Below are 20792 nucleotides of genomic sequence, written 5' to 3' on the forward strand. Positions count from 1 at the left end.
AGAGGCTCCTCTGTCCTCCACTGATTACCTGTAGTAATGGCACCTGTTTGAACTTGTTATCAGTATAAAAGACACCTGTCCACAACATCAAACAGTCACACTCCAAACTCCACTATAGTGAAGACCAAAGAGCTGTCGAAGGACACCAGAAACAAAATTGTAGCCCTGCACCAGGCTGGGAAGACTGAATCTGCAATAGGCAAGCAGCTTGGTGTGATGAAATCAACTGTGGGAGAAATAATAAGAAAATCGAAGACATACAAGGCCACTGATAATCTCCCTCGATCTGGGGCTCCACGCAAGATATCAACCGGTGGGGTCAAAATGATCACAAGAATGGTGAGCAAAAATCCCAAAACCACACGGGGGGACCTAGTGAATGACTTGTATAGAGCTGGGACCACCGTAAGAAAGGCTACCATCAGTAACACACTACGCCACCAGGGACTCAGATCATGCAGTGCCAGACGTATCCCCCTGCTTAAGCCAGTGCATGTCCAGGCCTGTATATATATATGGCTGCACGATGGAAACATCTGGAGCCAGGATGAGAGGACATATGGGGGCATGATGGAGATATGTGAGGCCAGAATGAATGGAGATATGTGAGGCCAGAATGAATGGACATATGATGGCGCATGATGGAGACACGTGGGGGCAGTATGAGAGGACATATATGGGAGCATGATGGAAATATGGAGGGCCAAGATGAGAGGACCTATATGGGGGCATGATCGAGCCATGTGAGACCCAGATGAGAGGACATATATAGTCGCATGATGATAAAAAAATGAACCATTACTGACTATCACATTTTTTGTTCTTGATTTCTTTTAGTGTTTCTTAAAGTCAGAAAGTTGCCATTTGAAATGACTTTAGTTCTGTGCCATGTCTGTGATCTGCTTTTTTTCTACAAAATTAAACAACTCAATGAACATCCTCCAAGGCCGGTGAGTACATAATTTTTGCCAGAGTCACAACACTGCACTTTGATTCACAACCTGCTCTACAGTGTGTGTGCAATGTATATGTACAGACAGGTTGTCAGCCAATGTGCTGGGGACTGATTACAGTGCACTCACTATGTAGTGAGTGGTGATTGCTCCCTGCACCGTCCCAGTGACTGAAAGCAATCGGCTGCCGGAAGAATAAAACTTAATTTTCACTCTGTAGTCGCTGCTCTAGTAAGCAGTAGATAGGATTTAAATGATATTTACCTGCAGATTATACCTACATCTGCAGATACATAGCATATCTGGAGGTGACAACTTCCATTTTGAACGATTAATTCTGTATGTTGGCTGTTAGGCTAGGTTCAGATTGCGTTAATGGGACCGCGCTAACGAACAGCGTTGCACGGCGAAATTAACGCCGTGCAACGCCTCCGTTAGCGCGCCCATTGGCAGCAATGGGAACGCGCATCGCTAGCGCGTGCCATTTTCGGCACATGCTAGCAATGTGCCGGTGTTTTGTGACGAACCTCGGACACTGCTTGCAGCGTCCGCGGCGCGCCCGAGGTCCGTTCCCCGCTCTCGCAGATCAGCGATCTGCGCTAGCGGGGACGTTAAACGCGACTCCGAAAAAGACATTGCGTTAGCGCAGTCCGCAAGCGCTTAGCGCTAAACGGATTGTCCTAACGCAATCTGAACCTAGCCTTATTGAGCTTCATAAAACCTGGAATGTTCATCAGTACTTAATTTCACTCCAGCATTAAAGGGAAAAGGGACCTAATATTAGGCTTATGCTTGCTATTCTTTTTAGCAGCCTCATGGATAGTAGGGCCTGTGACATGCTCTTGTGTAGGAACATTTTCTAGGCTTGCTATGATATAGCCTAAGGTCATTGTTATAAGGCTTTTATTATTTTTGCTTATGGGACTAAGAATTAATAAACAGGCAGTTGATAACTACATGCCTGATATGCCTAGTGCCTATCTCTGCCAGCTCAAAGTGGTCACGGATCTCTCCTATGGCTTCTGCTGACATCACATTGACAGATCAGTGTCCTTCTCTTCTACCCTGCTCTTCTGATATCATGGTGATTGACAGCTGGCTTCCCAATACATAACTGTGGAAAGCCGGCTGACTATCAGCAGGACGTCTGTAGTGATGCCCTGTTTACAGAGCAGACCGGAAGAGGAACAACTTCTCTGTTGACAAGAGGTGAAATAAAGCATGAAAATCGCCAGCTAAGCAAGTAGAGAACGTCCCCATGCAGAACAAGTAGCTTGACTGCCTGCCTGTTAGTTCTTAGCCCATACAAAAAAATAATAAAAGTCCTGAATAACCATTTTAAATGAGAGGAGGAAGTGAGGTGTGATATCACCTATTGCGAATGATGGTTCTTGTGTTATATGCTGTTATCGATCCTATCTGTGATGATAATGACTGTTAAAAAGTGATCTCTATAGAACGGGAAGTTAAAAGGATCAATGTACCTGTTTAGGGTTAAAGCTTCCATCCCGGTCACAATTTGGAATTGGGTAATTTAGAAAATCCTCCTGTGTCTTGGTCTTTAGAGATGCCAATCTTTCTAATGCTACGTTCAATGCCATGTGGCAAGTGCCCTACGAAAAAAAACAAATCAAATTAAACACCACCAAGATAATGAGGAGACCCCTGCATAGACATGTTTTGAATGATTTGGCTATCCAAGATTATGGAAACAAGCCTACTTTCTTCCAAAAACAGCGCTATGCCTGTCTATAGGTTGTGTCTGGTACTGCAGCTCAGCACCATTGAAAACAATGAGTCTGAGCTGCAATAACTCAATCAGTGGACAGCTTAGCAATGCTCAACATGACCATGTTGAAATTGGTGGCATCATACCATTTGGACAGGAAGATTGTTGAAGTTTTTTTGGCCCCCAGAGTGCTTTTTCATTTTGTGCTTTACGTTCTGGTTTGCTTTTGCCTGTTCTTTTTGAATGCAGATCTTGTCATTGGTAGGACAGGGATTTAAATTGATATTTACGTTTTCATCTTCAGCTGAAAAAAAAACACAACATGATATATTGTTAAAACTATTTATCCATACAATATTCTATTAAGAAAGAAACCTCAATCACTCTCCATATGAACCAAATTAGAAAAAAATTAGATATTTTGTGTAAAATATATAGTGTAAACAAATCATGCGTATATGAATAATCACTTTTATAATAACAGAACCATAAAATTTATAACTGGATCCACCGTGATTAATATAAAGTGTAAAGTGCAAAAAGAAGCTCACAAATGTGCTAATTACTGCTCCAAATGAGCACACACCTAAGCTGAAACAAATATGTGCAAAATAGGCAAAATGGGACTAATATAGATGTATAGCGGTATATACCTTTTTGGGTAGCCTATTTTTTTCACTATTGGGACATATTGTGCAATATTGGGTTAGCCTGTGTTCTACTATTTGTAGAGGTCCTGCATCACGCACAGAATTATCTGTTTTTATATGAGATTTTATATTATGTACTGTCATGTAATTATAATTTAATAAAATATATTCAGATATCTATCCTGGTTTGGGTACTTCCTGGTGGTTCATATGGAGAGTGATTTGAGGTTTCTTTCTTCACTTGGTGGTAGTAGTCACCGCTATGACACAGTGTACTTGAGTGGCATATGTCCCTGAGTGGGAGACATATAAAGAGTGAAAAATATATATAAGAATTATAGGAATATATTTAAAAAATTTATATCTTTTGTCCACCAGTACTTCTGGGGTTTAACATTTAATATTCTATTAAGGTCCTACAATGTTTGTATCACAGTAAAGTAACCTAAATCTAACCAAAAATATTACATAGTTTTGCTGTAATGCCCAATATGGGAGAATCCTTGTTGAGTAGAGATGAGCGAATTGATTTGATGCTAATTGAATTTTTGTCAAATTTTTCGGAATTCATTAAACCTGTCAAATTCAGATCGTTTGCTTTTCACTTCGTGCGTTTTGGCTAAAATGGATGCCACAATGTTAGAATTTCCAGAAGATTACATCAGCCAGAGAAGGCTCAAATTACTTCAGGTGTGGTTGGCCGGGTTTCTTCATAATGTCTTGCAGTTATCACATGGTATAGTACAGTAAATCAGGAGGTACTAGAATAACCTATATAAAAGCAGAGGCAGAGAATACAGCAGCCATTTTGTGGTCTGGATAACGAGAGGACGCAACAGCTCACAGTCTAGAAGTACAGATAGGAAGAGAAAGCCATAAAACACTGAACTAATTGTACACATAGTGTGTGACAGCACGACTGTGAAATACGGTAAGCATTTGCTTACCCATAGCCATGTGTGTTGATGTCACTTTGACTTTCCTAGAGTTGTGTTTGCATTAACGAGCTTGAAATTGATTGGCTACAATCTAGAAGACCTCAGAGTGTCATGACTGTCTTTTCAGGGCAATTGGAGGGTTTGGTGTATTTTTGATACAATTTTTGGGGGAGAAATTAGGCAAAGCTGGCGAACTAGAATTTCATAAAGATTCACTCATCTCTTTTGTTGAGTAACCATATACCTTGGAGATTCCTTCATGTCACAATCAAGAAATTGTTTCTAAACTTTTTGTGAATTTAATCTGGAAAATGGAGAATACCTCTGTACATAGTGCACCTATTTCAGCCTTTATGGCAGCACTCAGAGGCCATGTAGTTTCTGTTAGGGAGCCATATGGCATCTGTGAAGTATTGTACAGGCTCCCATACATCTCTGCCATGTGAATGAAGTAGGGTTGAGCGAAACGGATCGGACAAATTAAAAAATCGCCGACTTTCTCATAGTGTGGGATCGGCCATGGGGTCGGCGATCTGCGCGCAAAAGTCGCATTTTGTATGACGCTTTTAGCGCCATTTTTCAGCCAATGAAGGAGGACGCAGAGTGTGGGCAGCGTGATGACATAGGTATCGGTCCCCACCATCTTAGAGAAGGGCATGACAGTGATTGGCTTGCTTTCTGCAGCGTCACAGCGGCTATAAAGGGGCGTGCACGCCGGCCGCCATCTTACTTCTGCCAATCTTAGCATAGGGAGAGGTTGCTGCAGCTTCATCAGAAGAAGGGATATATTTAGGGAGGGAAGATTAACCCCCAAACCGCTTGTGCTGTAGCGATTTCCACTGTCCAACACCACCTGTTTTTTGCAGGGACAGTGGAGGCTATATTTTTGTGCATCAGCTCTGTAGCTTATTAGGCTGCCTTATAAGGCTCCCTGATAGCTGCATTGCTGTTTGCACGCTGCTGTGCAAACCAACTGCTTTTATAAAAGCAAAAATCCTGTTGCTACTTTCTGCACAGTTCTCTTGTTTATTTGTCCACACTCTTTTGTGTGCAGCAGTCCTTTTTATTGCTGCCATTGTTTTCCTGAGATCATTGTAGGGAGATTGAAATTGTACTACAGTCCTTGTATTTTGTCATATATCTTCCAGCCACTTTCTGCCGTTTACATTGTGTTGTTTTATGCACTGGGCCTGAGTTTTGGTTCAGTCTCCCCCAAAAAAAGTGAGATTCAAATTCTCACAAAGTGGATATATTTCAGTCCTGTTAGTTTGTAGTATATCAGCCATCCACTTTCTGCCACTTACATGGTGTTGTTTTATGCACAGGGCCTGAGTTTTGGTTCAGTCTCCCCCCAAAAAAAGGGAGATTTAAATTCTCAACAAGTTTATATACACCTTCTACCTTGTTTTACAGTACCATATAACAGTTGTTATTTTGGTTAGATTTTCCAAAAAATGAGGAAGTCTGGTGGAAGAGCCCGTGGGTGGGGGTTGCCAGCTGGTACTGATGGTGGTGGTGGTGGTGCATCTGGTGGTAGTGGCAAAAGCACAATAGCACCTAAGGCTGGAGATGTTGAGCTAGCGTCATCGTCTGGCTACACAAGGCCTCAAAGCTCCCTTATCTGGGAGTAGGAAAACAGCTTTTAAAGCCGGAGCAGCAGGAAAAAGTTTTGGCTTTCCTTGTTGACTCAGCCTCTAGCTCTTTCGCCTCCTCTTCAGAAAGTTCCAAATATAAAAGAAGCGAGTCATCAGTGGATGCTCCCAGTCAGGAACAAGATGTTTCCTTGTGTCCTTCACCCAAACCAAAAGTTAAGGATGCGTCAGGCGACACTACAGGTTACTCCATGGAGCTCTTTACACATACCATGCCTGGGTTAGAAAGGGAAATTGTTAACTGCCCATTACAAGATGAATCGGACATGGAGTGCACTGATGCACAGCCACAGCTATATTATTGTGCTATATTATTATTATTATTATTATTATTATGATATAGATGACCCAGTTGTTGACTCAGATTGGCAGCCATTGGGGGAAGAGGGTGCCACTGCCAGTAGCTCTGAAGCGGAGGAGGATGATCCGCAGCAGCCATCTACATCGCAACGTGGGAAAATATTCTGAAAAGTTCCCAGGCTTGAGTTCATATGAGGACATCCAGCAGAGGGCGCATCACCACGACTCGAGGTAACTACAGGTCATTCCCCTGCATTCCATTAATTCCCCGGGTTTTTACAGCCATGAGCACAGCTGCATTAGCAGAGCTCCTGGGTGTAAAATGATTTAACCCCTTCAGATGGATTTACAGCGTGGGACAAGACTGAACGACGGAAGGCATGGAATATTGTTGTTTGTTTTTTTTTACTTTGTTCCAGGTGACAAGGGTCTTCAGGTGGATTAAGATTATAATAAAATATTAAAACACCCTGTGTCTTTATTTCATTAAAATACTTTTTGATAATTTGTGTGTGTTTTATTAACCATTTCGTACTATTGGATTAATAATTTGGATAGGTGTCATAATTGACCCCTCTCCATTATTAATCTGGCTTAATGTCACCATACAATAGCAAGGTGACATTAATCCTTCATTACCCCATAACCCACAGCTACACGGGAGTGGGAAGAGAGAGGCTAAGTGCCAGGATAGGCGCATCTTACAGATGTGCCTTTTCTGGGGTGGCTGGGGGCAGATGTTTTTAGCCAGGGGGGGCCAATAACCATGGACCCTCTCCACGCTATTAATATCTGTCCTCAGTCACTGGCTTTCCCACTCTGGCAGAGAAAATTGCGCGGGAGCCCAAGCCACTTTTTTCCGCGATTTAACCCTTTAATTTAATAGCTAGAGCCCCCAAATTTTACACCAAGACACTTCTTACATTACTAAAGAGGAATATGTAATAAAAGAAGGGATATGAGATGGTTTACTGTATGTAAACCATGTCTCATCATGTCGGGTTTGAGAAGGAGATAGGAAAAGCCGGCAATTGAATTACCGGCTTTTCTGCTATCTAGCATATATATATACATATATATATATATATATATATATATATATACAGTATACGGTATATGTTTTAATGAATATTTGAGACCATGGATCCATTGTATGTCCGTTTTGCAAACCTGCGAGAAAATCTCGCAGTACGGATGCCATACGGATTACATACGGAGGATGACATGCGCAAAACACGCTGACACACCCTGCCTACAAATGACATACGGATCACTATTTTGGGAACATTTCTGCATATTACGGCCGTAAAAAACAGACCGTATTTTCATACGCTGAGTGTGACGCCAGCCTTTAGGCAGGTAGTTTTATTGTTATAACTGATAAGTCTGTATACTACACATAACAGTATATATCTATATTTGTGCATTTTGATTCTGAAATGTAAAAATTACTGTCTGTTCCTCTAATACGAGATGGCAGAGAACAGTGAGTTAAGGGATATGCAGCCTGATACACACTGACACAGACAGAAAGGAGCCAGGAAAAGTGTTAATGCTTTGGGGAGTTGCTGCTTTTGGCAAATTTACTAGTAAAACAACATCAAAGCTGCATTGCAAACCCCAGTGTTAGGTCCAAGGTGTTAATGGGGTCACCCTCAGCTCCTATACCCTCCCCCACCACACTGTCTGCTTTCTGCTGTCCTGCAGCCCCAGTTCTCTTATGAGCTCATGGAAAGTCTGACAGGCCCTCTAGAAGGTGCTGGCTGGTCCATGTGTATTTCTGTGGAGCATAGCTGGCGTGACATCCATCCAAGATGGTAATCTCAGAAAGCAGGCTGGAGCCTGGCCAGATTGGCAAGTGATTTTCCTTCTTTATGGGCAACAGGGGAGGATGTAAGGAATTTTAACGTCTTGGCTGCTGGTGGACTGTGCAGGAGGACATAGAGTTTTTTTCTAAGTAATTTCTATCTTAGAATTATTCCTGTGCAATTTCTTTGAACAGATATTCATGTAAGAAAATATCGAAGTAACAGATTTCAGGTATTATAATTTACCTTTCTTTAAAAGTAGTCTGTCAACCCCCCCCCCCCCTCCCTCGGAAGTATATGCTTATTAATATGGGCATACAGGTGATAGAAATGTTACACTAGTCATACCTGTATGCCTCATACTAATCATCTTGTTGCTGAGAAATGTTATATTCTGTCTTTATGCTAATGTTTTCTTCCAGGCTCCGGGGTGTGCTGTGCTTCGAAGAAATCCCTGCCTTCTGTCATCATTGTAATACTACCCTCTCCCATACACATCAATTATGGCCTCGGAATCCCACGCAGGCGCCCTTCACTCCCTCAGAAATACATAACTCATCCTCCCTTCTATGGGCACTGCATTCATGGATCTTCTGCGCAGGTGACTTCCACTCCAGCGTCCGCCTGCATGCACGTCGATAAGATGCTCTCCCCACTTCCTCCCTGCATAGTCATCACTATGTATACATGGTTCCTAGTGATGACTATGTAGGAAGGAGGCGGAGAGAGGATCTTACCGCGTGCACGCTGGAGGTCACAGTGACTCGCCTGCGCAGAAGGTCCCTGAATGCAGTGCCCATAGAGGGGAGGAAAAGGTACATATTGTGAAGGTAGTACAGGGCTCAAGCGCAGGATTCCAGCACCACAACTAATGTGCATGGGAGGGCAGTATTATTATAATGAAGACAGGAGGCAAGGATTTCACCCAGGCACCGCAAGCCTGGAAGAAATTATTAGCATAGGGAAAGAATATAAGTTTTCTCAACAACAACAACATTAATATGAGGCATACAGGTAGGACTTGTATAACATTTCTATCACCTGTATGCCCATATTAATAGGTCATATACGTCCAAGAGGTGACAGATTCACTTTAAAGAAGTTGTCCTGGCAAGAGAAATACTTCTGGTCTGACTGCTGGGATCCGCTCTGATTAGCAGTATGAAGCACTTTACAATATTCCCATGTAGAGCTGAGTAGAAGTGCATATGCCCATATGTTCCACTCATTCTTTATGGGGCTGTCAGAAAAAGCTGAGCGCACCGCATTGCAGCCCTTTAGAGAATGAATGGAATGGTGGTTAGGCAATCGCACTGACAGTCCAAGGCAATAATAGGGATATAAGTGCTCCCTTCTGCCGATCTGTGCAGGTCACATTGGTCAGGACAACAATCCTGTCGATAGGTGTTAAATCATATTCCCATTACAACTACTATAGTTGTAATCCCCCCAAATCTTTGCTGTCCTCACACTATATGTATCCTCTGCTTCACTACGCATTACTCCAGATCCCTATTAATCACTTTCCTCCCATTATACCTTCCTTTGTATATTCTACTGCCTTTCCCCCACATTTATGTTTCCTTACCCTAACTCTTATCCTGAAATGAGTGGCAGAAGATCGTCAGCTTTTGAAAAAAAATTGCATTGTGTGAAGAAACCAGATTGTATCTTAATTACCCAGACAGCTACCTTTTTGCAAACCAATAAGAACTGACTTTTCATTTGTATATTGGCTTGTGTGTTGTGAATTCTGTTATCGAACTCCCTCCTGTGGTCATGAATGGTACTTCGGCGAGTTCTGTCCATGGACTCCCTCTGGTGGCTGTGAGTGGAGCTGCTGGTTCTGAGGTTCCTTCCACAGGTGACCTAGTTTAGTCTTAGGCTGGCTGCTCTATTTAACTCCACTCTGATCGTTACTCCATGCCAGCTGTCAATGTTCTTGTACTGGTTCAGTTCGCTCTTGGATCTTTCTGGTGACCTGTCTACTCCAGCAGAAGCTAAGTCCCTGCTAGTTAATTATTTGTTCATTGTTTCCTTGTCCAGCTAGCTATTATGATTTTGCTTTGCTAGCTGGAAGCTCTGGGATGCAGAGTGGCACCTCCGCACCTTGAGTCGGTGCGGAGGTCTTTTTGCACACTCTGCGTGGTCTTTTTGTAGTTTTTTGTGCTGACCCCAAAGATACCTTTCCTATCCTCCGTCTGTTTAGTAAGTCTGGCCTCCCTTTGCTGAAGCCTGTTTCATTTCTGTGTTTGTGACTTTCATCTTTACTCACAGTCAATATATGTGGGGGGCTGCCTTTTCCTTTGGGGAATTTCTCTGAGGCAAGGTAGGCTTTATTTTCTATCTCTAGGGCTAGTTAGCTCTTAGGCTGTGAAGAGGCGTCTAGGTAGAGTTAGGTACGCTCCACGGCTATTTCTAGTTGTGTGATCGGATTAGGGGTTGCGGTCAGCAGAGCTCCCACTTCCCAGAGCTTGTCCTGTGTGAGTTTAACCATCAGGTCATTCCGGGTGCTCCTAACCACCAGGTCCATAACACTTGTGCATTTAAGTGTTTATGTCTGGTGGTTCAAGAAGACAGACTTGCAAACTGATACCATTTAACATACAGTGTAAGTCTGTAATAGTGACTTGTACATAGTGTGTGTTTATCTTTGTTTATTGATGTGTGCTTATATGCTAATTGTGCATTGAATTCCAGAACTAGCTTGGTGACTTCTAAAGCAGAGAAGGAAAGACTGTGCAAATAGATTGAATGGTCAAGTAGTACTATGTAATCTCATCACATCACCATTGTTTGCTATATATAAATGTTGAACTAAAGGACACTGGGTAAATCTAAAAATAGCTTACATGCCTTGGGTATAAAAAGACTCAGAGATCACATCCTGGGGGAGTCGGAAGTAATACAGAGCTAAAAGCCAGAGATTCTGAAAACCACTCAACAGACAAGAGAAAGGACTGCAGGCAATTCATCATGGCACCATCACGAGGGACACTGATTCTATCGGATACAACCTAGGGGTTTTCGGCTCCGGTTGGAAGGACACAGATCTGATCCAGTGACCATCTCTGCACCATGGATATGTTTGGAGAAAGACAGGGTTGGGACCCGCTGGTCGCCTGGTTCCATGGAGATGGTTAGATAAGCCAGGTGGTAACTCTTGTGTCAACTAGCTTTGGACCTTGTATGGACTCTATGGACAGTTCTTGGTCATCTCCCTATGCTTGTCGTTACCCATTCTCTGTGCGTTCATCCACAGATGGAGTAGCGACCCTGGGAGCTCTGATATCGTGTCAACTGGCTTTGGACCTTGTATGGACTCTATGGACAGTTCTTGGTCATCTCCCTACGCTTGTCACTGCCCCTTCTCTGTGTGTTCATCCACAGATGGAGTAGCGACCCTGGGAGCTCTGATATCATGTCAACTGGCTTTGGACCTTGTATGGACTCTATGGACAGTTCTTGGTCATCTCCCTATGCTTGTCGCTACCCCTTTTCTGTGCGTTCATCCACAGATGGAGTAGCGACCCTGGGAGCTCTGACATCATGTCATACTGGAAACACGTGGAGACGCAGTGATATTTTATATGCGCCCATGTACCCCTACAATTCCAGGCATGTTGGGAATGCTCTGTTTGCTATTGTGTGCTGTGGTTCAATAAAGTATTGCCACCCTGTTTTACCTTAACCCTGTGTTGTCTGTGTAGTGTATTGCCCACTGGGAGATAGAGCGGGCGTTCAGTGGTATGAGCCGTGGTCCATGCAGTCTTGCTAAAGACAGCCGGGCCAGCGGACAAGAGCACCCACTGACCCCGCTTCTCCGTAACACATTGTTTTATCGAGGAATTTTTCTGCATTGTGTCTATGTGAAATTGTATTTAATTTGCATCATGAGAAATTATAGTCATAAAGAAAATTTGTGGAAAGCTAAACATGGGCACATCTGTAAGAAAAGTCCTCCAATTATAAGCTGACCATTAGGACTCTCTGTCATCCACCATATTGTAACACAGATACACCAAAAAATAGTCCAACTTCTTTGCCAGCACCTTTTCTACTAATTCCATTCCCCACCTCCCTCTTTAATCTTTACCCCCTGTTCCGTATACTTCGATATACCAATATATCCACTAAGATTAAGCGCCATTCTAAATGCAGATAACCTCTCAGCATACCTCCTTATGCTTTAATTCTCATTTTTATTTGCTTTCCTCCACATATTCATCACCGTCTTTATCGCCTTAACTTTCCTTTAAGGAGTTTTCTCAATTCCATAAGGGGGCTCTGTCATAATGAAGTCTTAGCTGCACATAGGCGACACTGAGGCATTTATTATCTGTGGGACTGACGGAGGTAGCCAAGCACAATTTCTGGCAGTACCATAGACAAGTAATATAGTGGTGCTCTGCATGATCGGCCACTGTTCCATTCTAACGGGCATTTCAGAGCCCCATTTCCAGGATCAGTGAGGACTCTGGTGGTCAGAGCCCCAGCAATCAGTAAGGTTTGACCAATCCTGTGTACAACCCCTTACAGGGAACTTGGTAGAGGGTTTCTGCTTCTGATTCCAGAACGACAATGCACGGTCTGTATGATTTTAGCCATGTATGTTTGACTCTGAAACACTGCAGCATTTCGGAGAAAACCATACTTTAAAAGCCGCCGGGGACCGAGCTGCACAGGAGACTAGTCAGACAGGTGGGTTCCAGACAGCTTCTCTCAGCCTTATGCCAATGTCTGAGAGGTCTCTGCCTATACACATACACAGGAAGAGACCTGTCACTTGAGGGTAGCGGACGGAAAGAATCCACCGGGAACCAGCCTTATCGAATAGAAGGCACTGGCCTTCTCGAATAGTCTCCGATGTAACTCGATCCCTGGCGGTTTTTAAAGTATTTTTTCTCGGAAACGCCGCAGAGCTTCAGAGTGAAACATACCTGGCTGATACATGCTGGTGGGTTGGACGGAATGTGTTAGCTGTCGGGTTCCCTAGGTTCTCTATCATCTAAGCGTCTGTTCTTGTTACATAGTTTATACGGTTGAAAAAAAAAAGAAATGTCTATCATATTCAACCGAGGGATTGGAAAGGACAAAGTGATAGGTCCCATGACCATATGGTTATATGCATGATCCAGCCCACCCCAAAAGAGCTAATGTTTCTCTCCTCATCCTAATTGTCAACACACTGAACCGAACATTCAGAAAAGAATCCAAACATTTTTTTTCTGTTTTCCTCACCAGGGGTAAAACCTGTCATTCACGTCATTATCCCTGTATCTATATACCCTGGCAAAGGCAAAGTAGCTGCTTGGACACGCCACCCCCATGCGTTATACAGCAATGGAGACCATGTTTACTTGTAGACTTCCTCCAGGTTCGCCCTTGTTATATGCAATTCATGGAAATATCAGCTCCCATTTTGCGAGTGATTTTACAGATGCTTTTCTATCCACTATTTTGGGGGCTATCCTGACTTTACCAAATGAAATGTTTCTTCAAATATTATCTGTGTTTCAACATCAGCCTTTATAAGTCTCTCTTCACCACCCCAGATTTCCGAGTGCTTTATCTTCCTACTCATGGCACTATGCTTGCAGGTGATGTGTGCCTAGCTCACATGCGTTTCCTCCTGATATCCAGGAAATCCTTGCAGATTACTCCCTGCCGAAGCTTTATTGCTTTAAACTCTAGGAATGTGTGGCCAGTCTCCAGCTCTCTCTGCTGATCAACTTCCAGCTGCTGAGAGGGCTCTAGACCTTCTCCTTCTTCTACCTCCTCCTGAGTGGCGGGCTGTCTTACAAGGGAAAATTATTTCAGCTTTTTCATTTTACAGCATTTCTGATTACGTGAGTCATCGCCTTCATATAGGAAAGTAATTCAACCTGCAGCCTCTCTGTCTTGTTACAGCTTTACATTTTCTATATGGTTGAATTATATCATTTCTCTGTGCAATTGGTAAAAACGTGAAAAATTAAACAGTCAGACTGTAGTCCTTGACTATAACATAATAACACCATAAAACCTTTTTCTATACCTGCCCCTATTACTCCATATCTATATTTCATCCTATTACTCCATTTATAACCTCAACTGGTTAGAAACGTGTGGAAATTGTGAAACGCGTCGGGACCTTATCTTGTTTATATTGTTTTCACTCTATCATATTTTTCTATTGTTTGTATTTTTCCTAACCAGTTAACAAGTACTACAGTATATTGCCTAGTATTGAATACCTATGTTTAATGGTTTTCATGAAGCACATTTTGGTTTTTCTGTATTTTTGTATATTTTATGTACCTTTTGGTTTTATTTGTCGCATTAAAAGTTAATTTTTTATGACAAAGTGTTGCTATTGAATATCTGAGAAGAATATTATGCTAATTTTCAGGGACTCATATGTGTAGTAGTAACATAGCTTCCGTTTATAGTGAACCAGACCAAATTCTGGATGTCAGCAAATTCTCTCGTATGGTAAGTGAAGCTATGAGACTCCTCTGCAGGTCTTATGTCTCCTTTTGTACAATATACAGATGTTTGAACCCTGAAATTCCACTAATAGTGAAGAAATTCTTCTGGTCTTTTTAAGAAAACAGGTGGGAATTTAGGAGGTGATATATGGTGCAAGGAGGTGGGTGATGGGATTTCTGTCAGCTCATTAAAACCTGTGGCTATGGTAGCATGCCAAAGTAAATCTCCTCCGGTTTTGTCAACCTTTAACATTTTCATAGCCGGCCTTTAGAGGATTTTTGTCACTGAAATGTTGAGAAAAAACGTATTGCAACATTATCTATAATACTTTCTTATATAAAAATCTGTCTTGCAGGACTCCTTAGAAGAAGGTCTCTATTATTGGTTCCTAATAAATCTAGCCATTTTAGAAATGTCCTTGAACTGTACCCTGGAAAGTACAGTTGCGCTCACTAACAGATCCTGATCTAAGTGGTGGCACAAAATCAAAGATTCAACAAGAAGACTGAAGGAAATTGATAAGAGACCTGAGAAAGTGTGCTTAGTTTTGGGTGACTGTAAGCTAGTAAGTATTAAGTGGAGTTTGGCCCAGGCACCAAAGTATATAAGAGCGCATAATTTTGCCCCTACCCCTCTAATACCTCCTTTGTGAAATGATCAGTGCCCCTAAGCACCGCTTTTGTTTGGATTGATTGGAAGTGAATGCCCACCTAGAGCTTCTTACTCTCAGCGCAGTAGGCGAGATAAGATGCTGCACTTCGCATAGGCATCATAGGCATTAGGCAGCAACCAAAGTTACAAATCTCAGTCTCCTCAGTTGCTGCATATGCAGAGCACAGCAGCCTATGACAAACTCATCTTGACTGCTACGCTCTCCATAGGTAACAACTGAGATATTAGAAGATGAGCAGCTAATGATTGAAGACAGCATAGAATCATGTGCAATCCACATGATTCAATAGTGTCTAACAAAAAAGTTAAAAATATAACAACATACTTTTTTTACTTTTAAAATCTTATTTCTGATTTCAGCAAATAGCAGAAAAAAATATGAGGTCAAAGTGCAAACTATCAAATTATAATGCACTTGAAGAGTAAGGGCAGAGACAGACTGCCATATAACTCATGGGAGGATCGGCATTGGCACTGCACACACTGGCCGGCACCTCTCCTGACCTGAGCGAGACAGCGTGATGGATTACTATGCAACTGTCAAGCTCAGGTCAGGAGGGCCGACAGCCAGTACGAGGTGTACGATGCGATTCTCGCACAAGAGATACGGCAGTCTGACTCTGCCCTAAAGGGTTCAATACTGGACTGGAGGAAGGTACACCAGTAGTGCTAACGTGTCATGGGTTAGGGTTGAAGATGGTCTACTAGACCTGCGCAGTCTTGATGCAACGTCCCATAATATTGCCAGATGTACTTTTTACCTTTTGTATGTGGAAACCAATAAAGAAATTCCTTGTAGATGACTGTCTGTTGCCTTGGAATTTTTTAAATTTTTTGTATTTTTATTGGTTCATAGGCGCAAAACACTTGCCTTGCCCCAGGCACTGGCAACCCACTCTACGCCACTGATGACACTCAATAAGAAATTTCAAAGTCATAAGGCAAGTATAGATGACCCACAGAAGGTGAAAATACCATTGAGAAGGATTGAGAATAAAGCATACATTGCATGACCGGCCCTATATTTAGTTTCTTGGTATTTGTGGGCAATGACACAACACAGTGTTTGTGTCTGGTTAACATTTAACTGTCCTAACAGAGGGTCACATTTAAGGTCACAGCAAGAGCCGAAGTCTCATTTATCCTCACTGTTTGATATAATGGACTTGTCCTAACTTTACCTCTTACATTTTTGTGCTCATTTGTTTTAAGTAAAACACTTAAATTTTCAAGGGGAAGTCTAATATCGATATCAGACAAAATAACTGCATATACCTTATCTCATAAATTGTAAAGGTTAAGCAGTTGGAAGAAATCTCCAAAATTTCTTGTCTCTTTGGACTTCTTCTCCTGTAACCACCCACCTTTTTTTGATTGCTCAGCTATTTTTGGAACTGAGACAGAAATGAATGCAGAGAGGCCGAATGCACTATTACTTCTCCGTTGACAGCAGTTAAGAGACAGGGACCAACAGAGCCCTATTCTCAGGCTGCCGTCACACTATCAGTATTTGGTCAGTACTTTACCTCAGTATTTGTAAGCCAAAACCTGGAGTGGGTGATAAATCCAGAAGTGGCGACGTGTTTCTATTATACTTTTCCTCTATTTGTTCCTCACCTGGTTTTGGCTTACACATACTGATGTAAAATACTGACCAAATACTGATAGTGTGACGGCAGCCTCAAGATAAGTGTATTTTTCAAGTAAATGTGGCATAAATGTCTGAGGTGGGGATAGCCCTTTACCATCCACTATAACAATGGATAATGTACAGTAGGAAAAGCAAGCCCTTAGGAAAGAGTACACAACACTCATTACTTCCATCCACATTGCTTCTAGGTAGGAAGCACCTGTTCAGAGCTTCAATCTTTACAAGGACTACACTGTTAGTAAACTGATGTCCAAATCTGACACAAAAGATCATTTGGCCAAAGACTATTCCCCCTCTCCAACTTCTCTTTAATATGTACATAAAGGCCCTCATGCACTTTAGAATAAAGTTGGTTGAAGCCGCCGATATTGGCAGGTTTTTCGGACAACTGATCATTGGAGGAGATGTCAATAGGGCATGATTGATGTAAGACTGCTGATGATCAGAATGTTTTCCCAGAGAAAAGCCACCGGCCTATATTTCAGCCGACAGTATCTCATAAAGAACAAAGACACTCGCAGCCAAACAAGTGCTCCTTTGTATGGGAGAATGGACTTAGAAGGCTATCGGATGAATGATTGACCTAAGCATAAGCTGTCTAATGTCCATGGTCAGCTTTAGGCTAAGCCAAATGGCACTAGTCACAATCCCTTATAAACTCAAACTTAGTGGCTTAAAGGGTTTGTTTGTGTTTAAAAAAAAATAGTTTGTATTTGAAGATTCCTAAATTGACTGCAAGATGCATGCAGCGCCACCACTGGAGAAATAAAGTATTACATGATTCCTGGTGAAACTAACAGGCTGACTGTGCAAAGCATGAACGAACCAAGTTCTGTAGAATAATAGATGTTCTTTATACCTGCTTGCTACTTTGGCTAGTCAAAAAGGGACTTTAATGCAGGAATCACTTATGAATTTACTCAGTGTTCTCCGTAATACGGGTTTTCACAAAAGATTTTGAAAACCAGAAGTTCATCCACACATTGATCACAGCCACTAAGAACAGCTTCCAAAATCAATGCATTACACATCGTACTTGTCATTTTTAATCCCTCACGATATGGTCACATGTAGCTGTTAAAGGGGTTGTGCAGCCTTAATCTACAAGTCTGCAACAGCGAGCGCATAACCGCAAGTATGCAATATGCAAACATGCAGTCACGTGCTGACAAGACTTGTGCAGTGTCGCTCAGTGGAAGTGCATGTACACATGTAATTATTATTATTATTATTATTATTAATGTGGCCAGAACTATGCAAATCGCTCCCAGGACCGTCACAGGCGAATCCTTTTACTATGACATAAAGTGACTGCAGACCTGCACCATAAGGCCGGACAAACATTTTAAATATGCAATGTATATATATATATATATATATATATATATATATATATATATATATATATATATATATATATATATTTACATGAAACAGACAATATGGATTGAAAAAAAAAGTTTTCCATTGCCTTCAATTTCCATTACTCATCTGAGACCACTATCAAATTGTTTGTATCTTTACAGGATCTGATGCAGGCATAACAATAAAAAAAGCTGAAACAACAGAGATCTTAGAAGACACCGATGAGCCAGATTAGATGTAAAGTTTTAACTCCTTCACCCCGCAGCCTATTTTCCTTTTTTCCTCCCCTTCTTCCCAGAGCCATAGCTCTTTTACTCTTATGTCCACGTAGATATATGTGGGCTCGTTTCTTGCAGGACAAGTTGTACCTTTGAATGATAGTATTCATTTTACTCGACATTGTACTCAACAATGGGAAAAAAATTCCAAGCACGGTGAAATTGTGAAAAAAAACACAATTCTGACATTTTGGGGGAATGGAATCGTTTTTACATTGCACATTTTGTGATAAAAATGATTATGGCAATATCAAACATGTCCAGTTTTGTTTTTTATTTTAGTGGTGAAAAAATCTGAAGTTTGCAAAATTTTTGGAGTTGTGTCGCCATTTTCGAGACCTTTTGTTTTTCATTTGATGGAGCTGTATGATAGATTATTTTTTGGGGGACGAGACAATGTTTTTATTAGTTCCATTTTGGGATAGATTTGACTTTTCGGTTGCTTGTTACAGCATTTTTGGTGGAATTGTGGCAACCAAAAAAAACAATTTTGTCATTCTTCAAATTTTTCCATTTACACTGTTTACCGTGTTTACCGATTAAGTTAATTGTTTTTAGATTTTGATAAATCTGAACGTGGCAATACCACATATGTGTATTTTTTATATATATATATATATATATATATATATATATACAGTACAGACCAAAAGTTTGGACACACCTTCTCATTTAAAGATGTTTCTTTATTTTCATGACTATGAAAATTGTAAATTCACACTGAAGGCATCAAAACTATGAATTAACACATGTGGAATTATATACTTAACAAAAAAGTATGAAACAACTGAAATTATGTCTTAAATTCTAGGTTCTTCAAAGTAGCCACCTTTTGCTTTGATGTGCTTTGCACACTCTCTTGATGAGCTTCAAGAGGTAGTCACCAGAAATGGTCTTCCAACAATCTTGAAGGAGTTCCTAGAGATGCTTATTTATTTTGCCTTCACTCTGCGGTCCAGCTCACCCCAAACCATCTCGATTGGGTTCAGGTGTGGTGACTGTGGAGGTCAGGTCATCCGGCATAGCACCCCATTAATCTCCTTCTTGGTGAAATAGCCCTTACACAGCCTGGAGATGTGTTTTGAGGTCATTGTCCTGTTGAAAAATAAATGATGGTCCAACTAAACGCAAACCGGATGGAATAGCATGCCGCTGAAAGATGCTGTGGTAGCCATGCTGGTTCAGTATGCCTTCAATTTTGACTAAATCCCCATCAGTGTCACCAGTAAAGCACCCCCACACCATCACACCTCCTCCTCCATGCTTCACGGTGGGAACCAGGCATGTAGAGTGCATCCGTTCACCTTTTCTGCGTCGCACAAAGACATGGTGGTTGGAACCAAAGATCTCAAATTTGGACTCATCAGACTAAAGCACAGATTTCCACTGGTCTAATGTCCATTCCTTGTGTACTTTAGCCCAAACAAGTGTCTTCTTCTTGTTGCCTGTCCTTAGCAGTGGTTTTCTAGCAGCTATTTTACCATGAAGGCCTGCTGCACAAAGTCTCCTCTTAACAGTTGTTGTAGAGATGTGTCTGCTGCTAGAACACTGTGTGGCATTGAACTGGTCTCTAATCTGAGCTGCTATTAACCGCAGGTTCTGAGGCTGGTGACTTGGATTAACTTATCCTCAGAAGCAGAGGTGACTCTTGGTCTTCCTTTCCTGGGGCGGTCCTCATGTGAGCCAGTTTCTTTGTAGCGCTTGATGGTTTTTGCAACTGCACTTGGGGACACTTTCAAAGTTTTCCCAATTTTTTGGACTGACTGACCTTCATTTCTTAAAGTAATGATGCACACTTGTTTTTCTTTACTTAGCTGCTTTTTTCTTGCCATAATACAAATTCTAACAGTCTATTCAAAGACTATCAGCTGTGTATCCACCAGACTTCTGCTCAACACAACTGATGGTCCCAACCCCATTTATAAGGCAAGAAATCCCACTTATTAAACCTGACAGGGCACATCTGTGAAGTGAAAACCAATCCCGGTGAATACCTCTTGAAGCTCATCAAGAGAATGCCAAGAGTGTGCAAAGCAGTCATCAAAGCAAAAAGTGGCTACTTTAAAGAACCTAGAATATAAGACATATTTTCAGTTGTTTCACACTTTTTTGTTAAGTGTATAATTCCACATGTGTTAATTCATAGTTTTGATGCCTTCAGTGTGAATTTACAATTTTCATAGTCATGAAAATACAGAAAAGTCTTTAAATTAAAAGGTGTGTCCAAACTTTTGGTCTGTACTGTATATCTTTATTTTCAATGTGGGGAAAGGGGGATGATTTGAACTTTAAGGTTTTTTTTATCTTCTTCATAGTTTTTAAAAC

At 41.6% G+C, this 20792-nt stretch overlaps 1 protein-coding gene across 1 annotated transcript in view; it reads right to left on the reverse strand.

Annotated features, from left to right (window-relative positions):
* The window catches only part of IGFBP4 (insulin like growth factor binding protein 4), a 77617-nt gene that overhangs the window by 4201 nt on the left and 52624 nt on the right, over positions 1 to 20792 (reverse strand). Inside the window, exons 2-3 of the mRNA XM_069751607.1 lie at positions 2829 to 2986; positions 2438 to 2566 (exon numbers count right to left, since the gene is read on the reverse strand). Coding sequence (XP_069607708.1) covers positions 2438 to 2566; positions 2829 to 2986 — 287 coding nt within the window. The remainder of the gene's footprint in view (positions 1 to 2437; positions 2567 to 2828; positions 2987 to 20792) is intronic.

The sequence above is a fragment of the Ranitomeya imitator genome, chromosome 2 (genome assembly GCF_032444005.1).
Source record: "Ranitomeya imitator isolate aRanImi1 chromosome 2, aRanImi1.pri, whole genome shotgun sequence".
In the NCBI taxonomy this organism is placed as follows: Eukaryota; Metazoa; Chordata; class Amphibia; order Anura; family Dendrobatidae; genus Ranitomeya; species Ranitomeya imitator.